The 15,246-nt window shown below is 26.7% G+C and overlaps 1 protein-coding gene across 1 annotated transcript; it reads right to left on the minus strand.

The window, feature by feature from the left end:
* Positions 1-350: 350 nt before the first annotated feature.
* Positions 351-4,365, minus strand: LOC108345404 (polygalacturonase At1g48100). Its single transcript, XM_017584004.2, has 6 exons — positions 4,120-4,365; positions 3,531-3,662; positions 2,965-3,171; positions 2,341-2,548; positions 1,230-1,420; positions 351-941 (listed from the first exon to the last, which is right to left on the minus strand). The coding sequence occupies exons 1-6, from the start codon at positions 4,300-4,302 to the stop codon at positions 555-557; spliced, it is 1,308 nt and encodes a 435-aa protein (XP_017439493.1). The 5' UTR covers positions 4,303-4,365; the 3' UTR covers positions 351-554.
* Between the last annotated feature and the right edge of the window lie 10,881 nt (positions 4,366-15,246).

Raw genomic sequence — 15,246 nt, forward strand, 5'->3', positions numbered from 1 at the left:
CGGACCACCCAATTTCTACTATCACGCACGAGATGTTTATACCTTGGCATGAAGGGATGTTACAATGATACTTATGTTTATTTATTTATTTATTATAAAATATTTTTTTCTCCTTTATAATTTAATTTTTAAAATTGTGCTTCAGTTTTTTATATAAATATTATTCTATTTTTAACATATTGTAGAAATAATTATATTCTTTTAGAAAATATTTAAATATACAAATTAATATGAATTTCACCCTAATAAATCAATCTTATAAAGCTTTTAAAGTACAAGTTCTTAATATCAGAAAACAATATATACATGTAGATGTGAAAATTTATTATATAATTCATAGATATGTGGCTAAACACATTTTTTCTACATCATAAACCTTTCAATCTAAATGTATATATATAGGCTTCTAAATCCTCACCCAAATTACATATAATACAAGAATATATGAACTACTATTAACATATATATCATGATAAGCAACCACTAAGAACAACTTTCTATGATGTATTATATTGATCTATGTAACCCTAACATAGTATAGTGGTGATAAATGATCAGCAAGAATCAATGTTGGAAGCAAATCCTGATTTTGAAGGGTTTCCACTCTGAAGACATTCAACAGGAGGGACTGTTTTGGTCTTCAATTCTCCAAATGCTTCCCAACAAAAGGGTACATTGTTAGGGTTTTGAGATGATTGTAGCTGAATGGTGTCAAGGGTTATGCCAGTGCATGGTAAGCTATCACTGCATGCAAAATAAATTGGCTCTTTTGTGTATGTTCCTTTTATGTTCACATACTGTATGCCTGACACTGCCACTGCTGATGACTCATTCCCGCATTTTCCACCATCACAATAGTATTGATCGATGGAGATGGGAGTTTCAACTCCAGAAACTTGCACGTTTGAGAACATTATGTTTTGGACCGAGCCGGAGCCTCCCTACATATGAATAAACATCAACAATTTTCAATTTTACAGAACCAGTTTGTAAGACTAGATTTCCATCTACGTATATATTCTATATTTTAAATTAGCTTTGTTTCTATATTACGAAAGATTAAACTTTAAATCTAATTTAATCCTACAAAATCGATTTAAAAAATCGATTTAAAAAATAATATAAGAGGAAGTTTGCATCCACTTATATACTTTAAATCTTATTTCTAGTTGACACGTGACTAGAACCTTCCAGAAAAAAAGAAAAAGTTGAGGATATTTGATGTTTACCTGCCATGTTTTGATTCTAACACCAGTGAGGGTGTTCTTGATTGTGACATCTCGAACAGTGATGTTTCTAACACAGGCTTTGGTGTTCTCTTTGCCAAGACTTCCAATACTGATTCCATGGCCAGGTCCACAATTCACGTTATGAACATATACGTCTGAGCAACCAGTTTGAATCGATATGCAGTCATCACCTGCACATTTTAACAAAACAGATTTTACTCACACCAAGTTCTTCACCATGTTTCACACTTCAAACTTGTTTCTTTCCAATTGGAGAAAATTATGGAGAACTTAGCTACAAAAAATTTCACCATATTGAAGTTTAAGCAAAAGCTTTATGAAATTGATAGATTTACATAAAGTAACATGTTCTATTTACTCAATTCTGTGTTATGTCATCATTCCAAAATACTTTTAAGTCAAATATATATAAATACATAAAATTTAAAATATTGGCTAGAAAATGTCATTTTTCATATGAATAACTTAATTAACCAATATTTTTAATCAGAAGATTAATTATTTTTATTCATATTTAAGTTTAAGAAAAATAATCCATAGTATAATGCTATTTTACGTTGTCATCTAATAAAAATTGAGCTGTAACAAAAGAATTAAGTATAAATAAGTTGAAGCAAATTTTAATTATCATAAATTACTCTTGACATAAACAATTCACCATAATTAATATAAAAAAAATTACTTTTAATGCAAAAAAATTCACCTTAGAACAATCAGATGACATTAGTCTCCCTGTTATTTTTAATATTTTCCTTTATTTTATTTTGCTGGTCTAATAGCATGAACAATTGGTAAATTATATTGTTTACTTTTTTGTCATTCACGAGAAGAGATAGTGTTTGTAATAATATATTAATTTCTCTTTATTTTATGCTGTTTCTCTCATAGAATGGTAGTTAGAAGTTATACTATATTGGATTGTGACTGATACAAGTTGAGACAATGGACCCATTTTGGGATTAAATTTTTCTTTCATCACGAGATGGAACATTATTTGTGACATCATTGTCTGAAACCTGTTAATGTAAGATATGATGAAAATGATGTTTTTTTGAGATTTTGATTATATTTTAGAAGCATGCATGCTTACCACAAGCAAGTGTGCTGCTGTAGATGACCACATTCTGTGAGTTCTGCAGATGAATTCCATCAGTGTTGGGGCTATCACCAGGTGATGAAACGTTTATATCAAACACTTGAACGTTTGTGCTTGAATCAAACTTCAGATGTGTCTGTTGGCTGTTCTGAATTGTTATTCCTGTCACTGTTACACCATCGCTTCCATAGAACCTCAGGGCCTAAATAACAGAACACCTCAGAATTTTAGTTTCAAGGATAAACTATGTTATCTTCTCAGAATTTTAGTTTCAACGATAAACCATGTTATCTTCTTAGGGTTAAGAAGTAGATTTTAAGCTTAACTCAACTCTACCAGACCAATTTCTAAGATTAGAATGACACCCACTTATATATTCTAAATTGATCTTATTTTTGGACTTCCAACACTCACACTATATATGATATTCCTTAGTAAAAATCTGATACAATCAATGAGTCTGTCAAGAAAAATTTATTGAAATAATACACTAAAGTTCAATTTATATAAGAAATTGATACTATTTTTGATATTTTTATTCAACATCAGACTTAGACTAACACTTTAGGTAGTATTATAAAGAAATGTGAATTTTAAGGATGCAAGGAGTATTCTTACTGTTGGTTTTGTGCTTGGAAGTCTTCCACTGCTTTCCAGCATGACTTCTGTGGAAGTGGGTGAGTCATTCCACCAAACAGAGCCTTGGCCATCAATGACACCTTTACCTCTTATTGTGATCTTTCTAAGCTTTGTAAATTCAAGCCATTGCAGGGTGCCAGAGCCCCAAGCTGCAGAGCTTGTAGGTGCAATGATTTTTCCATCTAACTACATGTGTTTTTTTATGACCAATTGCCATTAGTAAATATAAAAGTTGTATCTTGTAAATCAAAAAAGGTGATTCAGAAATATACTTTCAACACTCTTAACCAAAAGAAGAAATTGACATATGAAGTAAGATTTTACAATGTGACAACATTTTAAAGACTGACTTTTCCTTTAACTAGTTGGATCTCAATACAAATGTTTTCACTATTTTGTCTTTGTATGTCATTATACAAAGGAATGAAATGAGAAAAACAGAGATTTTCTCAAAAACTTGAAAAGGGTCTTTGACCTATGTTTTAGTGTTTGTCTTGTATAAGAGAGAAAAATGGAAAGAATAAGAAGGAGGATAATGTCTTCACCTGAAAAACAATGTTTGGCTCACAGTTAGGACCTGAGAAAGAGATTGGTTTCACCAAAAATACAGAACCAGATGGAACAACCATTGTTGAACCCTCCACCTTACAAGCAGCTTCCCATGCTCCTTCAAAGGCCTGCATAATTTTTTGTCTGTTACAAGTTAATACTCAAAAATGGAAAAACTAATGAAAACAACAGTAGAACTTAAAAAATATAACATCAATGAGACATCAATCCAACCACATAAGAGATTTTGATATCACTCTTTGTTAAAAATCTTAACATATAAATTAACCATCTTCACTTTTATATAATGTTCTATTTTCTCATTCATATATATATAATATTAGATTTAAAGTCACTTGAAATTCTAATACACTTTATATACTATGTTGAAGAGCATAATAACTCTCGCAGACTTTAGAGTTCATAAGATTGAGTGACGTTTAAAATCTACTTTTTAACGTTTATATATTGAAAAATTCTCTTATATCTGATCAAGGTAGATTTTATGACCATGGAAAGAAAAAGGGTAAATGAATTCATTTGGGAAACCAATGAACAACTGGTTTGAATTGAAAAATCAATCACCTTTGTATCATCTGCATGACCATCACCTTTGGCACCATAGTCCAATACATTAAAAGTAGCAGAAGCTGCTTTGAGTTTCCTCCCGAGGCTGACACGTGTGGCAGTGCAGCTTGAAGACAACACAGAAAAGGCTATTACAACGATCAATGCAATGGTCTTTATGTTCGTGTTCATGTTCTTCATTTTCGAAAGAGAAAACAGAGATGCAAAGTTAGTTGGTGAAGAAGATGGTTTGAAGAGAATAAGAGATTTTCTGCAGTTGGCATAGCGGGAAATTGAAGCTCTATTTATAAGGGTAAAAATTTGTGACACTTGCAATGCACACGAGACAAACAGTATCAAATCGTGACCAGTTCACAGGTTATGGACAATACTAGAATTTAATTGAAATATTTTTTTATTTTGTAATCTCATTTACTATTCATTAAATTTCATATTTTTTTAATAATTATTTGGGTTTACAAATGTTTTTCTTTCTAAGAACGTTGTTTTTAATTCTTGATCAAAATTTTGATTTTTCCTATAGTATCATTATTGATATACAAATAACTTCTCAGCTTATTTAAAAAATTTATTATTAGTAATTAAATACATACGAGAAAGCTAACAAGTTATTTATATACTTTCTTCCGTTTTTTTATTTAATTTTTTATATTAAAAGTTATGTGGAAAGATCTAATATCAACTAGAGTGATGGTTAGATTTAAATTATATTTCTTAAGATTAAATTTTAATAAACTTTTTGTAAAGACATGATATCATCTTATGAAATAATTTTGACAAATCTTAATATCATCTTAGAAAATGAATTATAAATTCAATTTAATTTTATAAAATTGATTTAACAAGACGAAATTTATAATTTATTTTTATATATTATGACTTTCTTATTGAAATTGTTCAAAATTTTAAATGATACTAGTAATTTAATGGATTGTTTCTCTCTATGTATATATGGAATTCCATATTTATGATTTAAATATTTGAAATATAAAATTAAAAAATATACGTATTAAACTCAAGCATTTTGTATGGTTTATTTATACTATTCACGTTAAAGTCGTTAGTAGTTATCAGAATCAAACTTTTGACCTAATTGAACATCTTATATATTCACCATTAACGCGATATGTGGAGGTTCACGAACTTAAGCTTCGAAAATGGCTGAATTTTAACCCTAACATTAGGGTTGAATCTTAGTAGCACGTTCTGGAGGGCCATACCAAAGACTCAAATTTAAAATAATAATAATCATTAATTCTTGTTCGTGTAATTAAAAAATAAAACATCATAAATGAAATACCAAAAAAATCTGAATTCAATCCTATGACATACGTATGACGCAACTTGAGAAATTTAATCAATGATGTTTTTCTTTTTATATTTCAAAAGCTGCACTCACGGACTCATCTTACAAATATTTTATTACATGTGTTATTTTTAAGTTTGTAAATAGTCATATTTATGTTCTGTTTTTTTAAAAAAACTATTTGATGTTTATTAAGGATCAGAAACAAAATGCAACAAAAGAAAAACATATTTTATTTTTCTTTTTTTTTTTGCTTTCAAGTACATTCACATCTTTGGTGTATGAAAAAAAATCTAGAAAATAATAGTATGGTGAAATATATTGACATTTGACTCATATTATAAGAATAAAATAAACATAAAAAAGGTGAACTTTTATATTTGTAAAAGAAAAATATAATGAAAGATAATATCAAATGAATATAAAAAATTTGTGTATGTGAAAGTATTATTAATTAAATCTAAATCATTAATTTTATACCAAAAATTTAAATAATTTTATATCAACAAGTTGAAAAGAAAAAACATATTTAAATTTTATTTTATTTTGTTTTTTCTTTCAAGTACATTCACTTCTTTGGGATATGAAGAAAAATCTAAAAAGTAATAGTACAGTAAAATATATTAACATTCATTTGAAACATGTAAATATAAAATAATCATAAAAAAATGAATTTTTGCGTTTGTAAAAAAAAATAATGAAATATAATGTGAAATGAATGTAAAAAATTTGTATATGTAAAAATATTATTAATCAACTCTACATTATTAATTTTATACCAAAAATTTAAGTAGTAATAATAGATTAGTTGTTGTTACTTACTTGAGCTACCAACCCTAGATTTCAAGCAATGAATTAGCTTTCTCTTATTGTAGTTAATTTACTTGACAATAATACAAATTTGTTCTTATCTTATAGTGTTTATTGTTTCTTGTTGAAATTAGGATTCACTTCTTCTTTTTTGGGTTGGTTAAATGGCAAGGAACCTTGCAATGAGGATATGAGGTTTAGGTCAAAGATTTGCTCTCTTGTGATTAGGTCATTTAGGGTTCTTCAATTATTAAACAACATTTAAAATATCGCCATAAAATGTTTTGCATGAACAACCATAAAGCCAACTCACATCCTAATAAAATAAAATAGAATGGGATGTGATGTTTTTTTTTAATTTGTGGTATCTTTAATTTTATTAAAAGTGTACAATGGGATAAACATGAAATTGTTTTGTATTCGTTTTTTCCATCTAAATCCTAGATATTATAATTTAATTCATTGTGGAAGTTGAAACACGTTTATGATTCATAAAGTTTTAAAAAAACATAGGAGGGTATCAAATTATAATTAATCATGATACTTTAGGTGAATTGTGATATTTAATGTTATCATTATCATGGATGCTTCATTTTTGTTTTCATTCGTAATTTTTGCATGGTTTTTTAGTTCACTACAAACTTTACATATAATTTACATTCGTAATTAAAAACTTTATTCACATTAAAATAAATTACGTGATAATGATAAAGAAATGAGCTTCACTTATTTTGCATTCTAAAAATCTTATGGGTTGCTAGATATCAATATATGTATATAAGTAAATAGACTCCAGACTAATCATTAAACGTGTAATTTAATCTCAATTTTAGTTACTTATTTGTATAACTATATCCAACTTATGTTTTTAATTGTTTCATTCAATGTAAATGTTATATTTTATGTATATAACATTTAGCCATAGTCAATTTCATTATATATAACATTTAATATAATATGTTATATAATATTTAAGAGAGATATAGCATTTACGATGTTATAAATATTGAATAAATTCGTTTGAAATATATAATATGTTTAGTTAAATATCAAAAAAATATTTTAGATTCAAACATATGATTTTACTATATTAATATATATATATATATATATATATATATATATATATATATATATATATATATATATATATATATATATATATATATATATATATATATATATATTAGTAGAGATTCACTAATTTTAAGAATAACTAAAATAAATCACTCTCAATTCTGATTTACTTGTCTCTTATTTAAATAATAAAGTCTCACTTATAAAATGTAATACATATTTCGTAATGTTTTTAAATTTTTAAATGTATTAAAAATGTTGTTATTTGGTATACTTTAAAAATAATAAAGTAAAAAAATAATTTAATTATAAGTTTTATTATCTATTATATAACTATCTATTAAAAAATAATTAATATTTTAAATACTCAAAATTTGGATTGTCAAAAAATTAATTGAAATATAAATAAATATTACAAATATTAATAAATTTAATAACTAACTAGTGGAATGCATGTGTTTTTTTTATACTATATAATTAATTTAATTTAAAAAAAAATAATTATTTAAAAGGATAAAACGATTAAATAGTTATTTTTATTTAAAAATAGTTAATTTTAAATTAATGATTATTTAAATAAAAAAATTGATTTTTTTTAAACTTAGAAAAAATATTTTTTAAAGAGTGAAAGTATAAAAAAAAGTTAAACATAAGAGGAAAAATAATTCTTCTCTACACATTGCACTAAAAAGATCTTATTGTTATACTTAAAAATTAAAATGCACATATCACATGATTAATCTTACAATTTATTCTAAATATAAATAAAATAAAAGATTAAAATTAAGGCTTAAAATATTGGAAGATTAAAGAAAATGGAAGACATAAATTTGGAAGAAATTACGCACGAAATTGGTGTTTAGAAAGCCACAGAAGGCGGCAACCAAAACGGCTAAGTGAAGTCTGTGAAAGTGACAGCGCATGTGAGTTAATGCTTCAACAATAAGACATTATTTTTTTTTCTTTTCTTAATCTCAAATATGTTACGTTTCCTTTGGGTAAAGAGAAAATAAATAATAATAAAGAAAGTGAATGATATAATAAATAAATTTATCATATTATTTAAGGAAAATTTCGTTAGTTTGGTTTTTATCAGTAAGTAACTTCTACGTTTTATTTTCATATATCTATTTAATTTTTTATAGTAAATATAGTTTTTTTTATGTATATATCAACTAAAGATAAAATTAAATTAAAATATATAAATGAATATAAATTTTATTTTAAAAATTAATGGTTCAAAATTTATTTATTAACACTTATTTCTTTTAATTATATATATATATATATATATTATAATTATTTATTTTAATAGATGACAAAATTTGGAAAGTTAACTAAAATATTAAAATTTATAGTGAAATCTATCAAACTTACTTGGAACGATGTAATAAATAAATTTTCAGTTAAAGAAATAAGTTTATTTAATTTTTTATTATTTTAAATTATTTGTGATTGTTTTAATAAATAAAAACGCTCATCTTTACTCATGAATAAAATTAAGCATGATGCATGGTTAATTTTGTATTCAAATTGTAGATAAAATTTATATATAATAAACATAATTACATGCTAATAAAGTTTTTCATAATTTTTTTTTCTTCTATTCACATTTTTTTTCTTTGTTTGTTTGTCATTCCAAATTAATTGATTGATGTTACTCTCTTATCCACTTTCTTTTCTTCTCTATTCTCTACACAAATCTTAAGCAAAATCGTCTAAACAAACACTGCAAAACTTATAATTATTTAGGGTGTAAGCCAACATTAACTATAACCTAAAGTTGAATTTGGCAACATTAATTATAACCTATAGTTAGAATTATGAATGACACAATGCGTGTATAATCACATTCGGAATTTTGGTTAGTCACATGAAACATTTTTATTCTTAATGCTCTTTTATGGATAGAGACACAAAGTCAAGATGCTTGAAGAGAATGTGATTAACGTTTAATAACACTACTTTCAAGGATTGACATTGAAAAAACTTTATATAGTTTGAGAAGTTTCTGATTACTAAATTGGTTGCAATTATCTGGCTAAACTTATCAAGTGAAAAATAACAATCCATATAATTACTTAATTGTAATTCAAGTGAAATTTAGAATGTTTTGCCTAATTAATCGTTAAAATAATAAATTTATAATGTAATGAAACATGTGAATTTTGAAAGAAAAAAGAAATTGAATTTTCTCATTGAAACTTTTTTGGAGTTTTAAATTATAAGAATCTAAATTTAATCTTGGATAACTTCTGACAATCAACATGACTTATCACTTATCTTTTTTTTTGAATATGTTGATATATTTTCTTTAACTGAATATCATAATGGTCTTCCAATTTTCTAATAAGCATTATTGAAATTAAAGTTTTTAAACTAATAATACTTTGAAATGCATTACATAAATTGGAGTTTGATGTAGATTAGATTATTTTTTATATGAATTAGTGTAATTGAATGATATTAACTAACTTTCTTAATGGATGTGATTAGTGTAATTCAAAATAGCAAGTTCACACACTCGTAAATGAATTTTTAACTTGGTGAAATTAATTTCCTTCGAAAGAACTATTTAAATGAAAAACTGAAAGTCAAAGTCAACCATAATTTTGCAGAAAATATTGAAATGAATCTTCTAGAGATAGAAATTCAGTGAAATGAAAAGAACTACATGTGTAAAAAAAATAGAAATCAATTTTTCATTATCACGCCACCATCCATGTTATTAGAAGCTATTCTTCGACATCAAATCAATGCCATATGTTTAGGCTTTTTTTACCAGTGACTAGGGTTACATTAATTGACATTTAAGTGTTATAGATTAAAATTCAAGCAGAATTAATTTGAGATTTTCTGAATCATGATTTATATCAAATCAGTAGTGAAAAATTACTTTATATGCATAATATAAACAATATAGAGTGTTTAATGTAACATATGTAAACTAAAAATTGATAAAATAATTTAAGCATAAGCTTTGTAAATTTAAATACTTAGCCATGTAAGAGTAGACTTCTTATTTTAGAAGATACACCAAGTAGGAAATTGTAGTGCATATATTGAATAATTGATTTGACTAATAAAAAGTAGTGAAATAGGGTTTAAGTGTTTAACTATTAAGTTTGATGACTTTCCATTTTTTTAATTAAACAAGGGTGAAAATGAAAAAGAAGAAGAAGAAGAGAGTATTAAATCATATGTTTTATATTAATGATACTAAAAGACACATTCTTTAATGAACTATAAGATAAGTAATTTGAAGTTCATCTCATGGCATAAATTAAACAATAATCCAAATGCATTGAGTCCTATTACTTAATAAATTAAAGGTATGAATATGTGTTACAATGATTGTGATGTGTGCTAATACTTCAAATGTATTATATTAGTTTTGTAATTTCTTGATTAAGAGACAAATTAACTTCTAATCCACCTCTATACCCTTCTAATATGAACAAAATCTGGAAGTTTGTTGGGTACAAGTCAAATTCCTCAAGCAGAAGATTCTAACAATAAAAAAATAAACAATTAATGTCAAAATCAAAAGCACTTAATCTTAATTTCTACACCACTAATCTTAGGGTCGGCTGAAGACTATTTCACACTTTAAAAATATTATTTAAATTTCACTATTTGAGACATTCCATTATTTAGTTAATTTTATAAATTAACTATTAATTATTACCTTAAACCAAAAATTCCTCTAATTTCTTTATAATCATGTCACATGTATAAACATTGATTATTAAATTTTTATTACAAATATTTTCTTATAATTACATTTTTATTATTTAAGAAAACCGAGTCATGTGCTACTCATAGAATGACAAATATCAATAAATTTAATCTAAAATATTTATGATACTTTTAGTTCAAGATTCATTGTAATTATTTTTTAAAATATACTACCTTTGATTTTTGCAGGAAAATTAAAAAAAAAATGCTTGCATATTCTGTCATCTTTTATTCTTGTACATATCTCACATGCAAATGATTTGAATAATTTTTATATACTAATTTCGTTGTTAACTGCACCTGAACCAAACACAACACATCAATCTATGCTTCTACGCCACAAATCTCTGTTTATAAAGAATAAATAAAACAAAAAAAAAAAATGATTGTTACAAATTGTAAGCTTGACAACAATGTTAAAAAAATATTAAAAGTTTCCGAAGTTCAATTGCTTCTTTTAACTTATACGACATGTGAAGTACATACGTAAGACAAACTATGAAATCCAACCATATATGTTTTCACGTGATCATACTTTAAAACAAAGTTATATGCATTAATTCAGGATGCTGAACTAAGGTTCTATACACTTAAATGAGAGATGCAATAATATTTTAATGGGCTAAATAACTTTTTCTTTAATCAACTATTTCAGAATTTAACTTTTAGTTTATTTTTGGAGTTTTGTTTCCACTTTTTAGTTTATCTTCCATTTTATTGATTTTTTACGTTATAAAACTGTTAACTCACACTAAAAGAAATGTATATTAGCATGTTACATAGTTATGTGAATAATAAAATCGCATGATGATATATATTGCGTATAGTTATTCTCCTTGGACATTCTTCTAGCCCTATTAATTATATAAAAAAACATCAATCAAAAATACAATTTATATATACTTTATAAACTTTTAATCATGTGTGCGCACCTAAGTATGACTATAAAAGTTATACATATATCATATGAATGAGTTAATTGAAACAATCTCATCATACTAAAATAAAATTTAATATATATATATATATATATATATATATAACTTTTATTTTATTACATATTTTTAATCTAAAGAACCAAGAAATTATGTTTGATTTTTTTTAGGATTTATATGAATTTGATGTACAATGAAATATTAATAAGTTGTCACACTAAATTTCTTCTGAAACACTTTTATTTAATCTGTTCCACTAAGGATTCTCTCAAAGACTATACATAACTCATTAGAAAAAATAATTGAAATTTACCTTAACTCTCTTATATTAAGGTAGTTCATTACATTTAAAGTTCAAACAACTCCTCACCACATTATATGTTAATTTGTATGATTTGGATTATTAGTGAAACCAATGTATTTAATTTTCTAAATATATTTGTAAGGTGAGGTTTGCAGGCAAACAACAAATTATCACTAGGATAGACCTAACTATGACTCTGATACCATGTTAGAAGTGGACTTTAAGCCTAACTCAACCCACAAAATCGGCTTGTAGGATGAGGTTTGCACCCACTTATAAAGTATGAATTGGCCTTGTCTCTAAGAGATGTGGAACTTCCAACATATGTTTGTTATCATTTCATTGTGTTTCTTCATCACATATATTCATAATTATCTCATCAGAACATATGTGCACACTATTCCAATCAAAATCGCAAAAAGAAGTGAACAAAAAAATATATTAAAGAGAAAGTTTTTAGAGTCATCATCGTAGTTTATTTTGAAAAACTAAAAAAAAAAACGATAAAAGTATGCAAAATCTGTGTTTTTGGGTTTGGAAGTTGATTGCATGTAGTGAAGGTGTTTTTAGGTTTTATCATCCTATAATGTTTGTTGGAAAGTGTTACCATCCAACCATGTTCATCCAAGGAAGAAATCTTTAATTAAACATGTTGAAAGAGATGTGATTTTTAAAAATATTTATTTTTTTCTAAAAAAAATAAAAACAATATATATGAACAAAAATATATTCTTTACGTATTTCTATTAAAAATGAAACATTAAGATTTATTTAGTTATAGAAAATTGTTTAAGTTAATTTTTAGTGAACCAAGAACTATTCTACTCTTACATATTTCTATTCACAATGAAAATCAGATAACGTAATTTTTATTCGTTTGAGTGTTGATTTGATTTCTTCGGTGAAAACTTTTTTATAGATATTTGTGTTTCCGAATTATTTGGTGAAGAGTGTCAAGAAACAAAGTAAGAAAATAAAAATATTTCATTTTTATATTTTATACATTTTATTACTTTTTAATATATTTATTATTTTTTAGAAAAAAAATAATGTATGTGTGAAAAAGTTGTTGGAAGAAGTAAGTGTGTTGGGTTATGAAAAGCTTAAAACAAGTGTTTAAAAAATAAAATAAAGGCCCAAAACTTAAAAAGTGAGAAAAATATTAAGAGCTTTACTCCCTCCACCACCACACACTACTCCCTATACCTCTCCAAACTTTTTAATTCCAAAAATACCCTTTTCTACTTTTACTTTTTACTTTTTTTAACTTTTTCTCAAAACCCTAATTTTTTATTCTCTTATTCACTCAACGGCACACCACACCCCACCTCCACACTCTTACTTTTTTTCTTCCTCTCTTATTCTCTTTCTTTTTCCCCAATTTCTCATTTCCGTCAAGATTCTCTTCTCCTTTTCTTGGCTCGTGTTGGTGCTTGGTTGGTGGTGGGTTCGTGCTGCTGCTTGATTCATGGGTTCGTAGTGCTGTAGAGTTTGTTGCTTTTTTTGTTGTTGTCTCCGATTCAAGTTGGTGATTCTATATGCACTCTGTGTTAAATGAAGAAGAAGAAAAACGCAGAAGGCTGCAACGGATATGAGACATCCGTTGAGCCTTCAACGGATCTCGAGATCCATCCACAAACATCTCATTCATCATCATATTTCTTCCCTCTTTGTTACTAATTGTGTGAGTAATGAAATATTCCCTTTTGTGCAGTGTGATGAGAATGGTGAAAATCCAACATGTGAAGTTATAGGATATAAGGTTGACACTGATGGGATCACAACAAGGTTCAGAAAGAGAGGCCTCGTGAAAAGAGAATAGTGGAAGCTGCGTATGAGAATGATTGGATTATGCCTAAGTCTCTTGCTAAGAAAGGTCTTGAAGGATTCTATGGATTCTGAAAACAATGTCCTTGGAATAAAGTGTGATGTGGTAATTGTTGGGTTTGGTTGCGGGGAAGGAGTTGTAGTTGTTATTCTAGCAAGTTCAGGCTTCAAGGTGCTTGTTCTTGAGAAGGGTAACCTATTATGCCATTCATTTGCATCTTTAGTGATACAACAAATAACATAAATGATGCGGGTGTCGCGACCCGTCAAATTTGATTGCAGAAATTAATGCAGTATAACTAGGAAGTGACTACTAGGTCGTCTCTCAAGGACCAATTTGTGTCGGTTCAGTCTTAAATTTTTTTACACGAAGTGGGGGGTTGTGATTTTTGTTTGCGGAAAATAAAATTAAAACTGACTGAAATTTAAATAAGATAGAATTTAAAAACACAGAAGTAAATTTTAAAGATAATAAAATCAAAATAGTAAAAGAAGTTAAAAACAGAAAGCGGTAAATTGAGAAACGATAAAATTAAACGATGCAGAAAATAATAAACGGTAAAATAAAGGAGACGGTAAAATTAAAAACACTGCAAATGAATTTCATCAAAAGATTTAACACTTGAAAATAATATTCCAAAATAAAACTAATAAACTGTTTCAGAGTACACCACACGCTCAAAAATGAAATTCTACATTATGCACTGTTTGAAAATGAAACTGGAAAAGGAAGAGGCAGAAGCCTCCTCCAAACCGTGACTTCTCCTACACTACTCCTAAACTAACACTAAAATCTTCTCTGGTTGCTCTCCTTCTCTTATAGTCCAATTTCAGAAACAAAGTCTCTGTGCCTAGTCTGCTGCCCTCTCCATGTTTCTAGCATGTTTTGTTTTTGTCATGTTTTGTTTTTGTCCCCGTAGGTTGAAGACTTTCTTCAACTCCTAAATGTGCCAAAGAAATAGGAGAGGGGCCCTCCACTTCTTGTCTTCACTTGCTGCAAATTTCCTTGCAGCCGTGGGCTACCTTCCTCCATTCTTTTCTTCCTTCACACGTTGCACACCATTCCACCGTGAGCTCCTTTCTCCATTCCTATTCAGCGTTTCTCCTTCACATATCCAGCCAACAAC

Source organism: Vigna angularis, chromosome 8 (assembly GCF_016808095.1).
Source record: "Vigna angularis cultivar LongXiaoDou No.4 chromosome 8, ASM1680809v1, whole genome shotgun sequence".
Classification (NCBI taxonomy): Eukaryota; Viridiplantae; Streptophyta; class Magnoliopsida; order Fabales; family Fabaceae; genus Vigna; species Vigna angularis.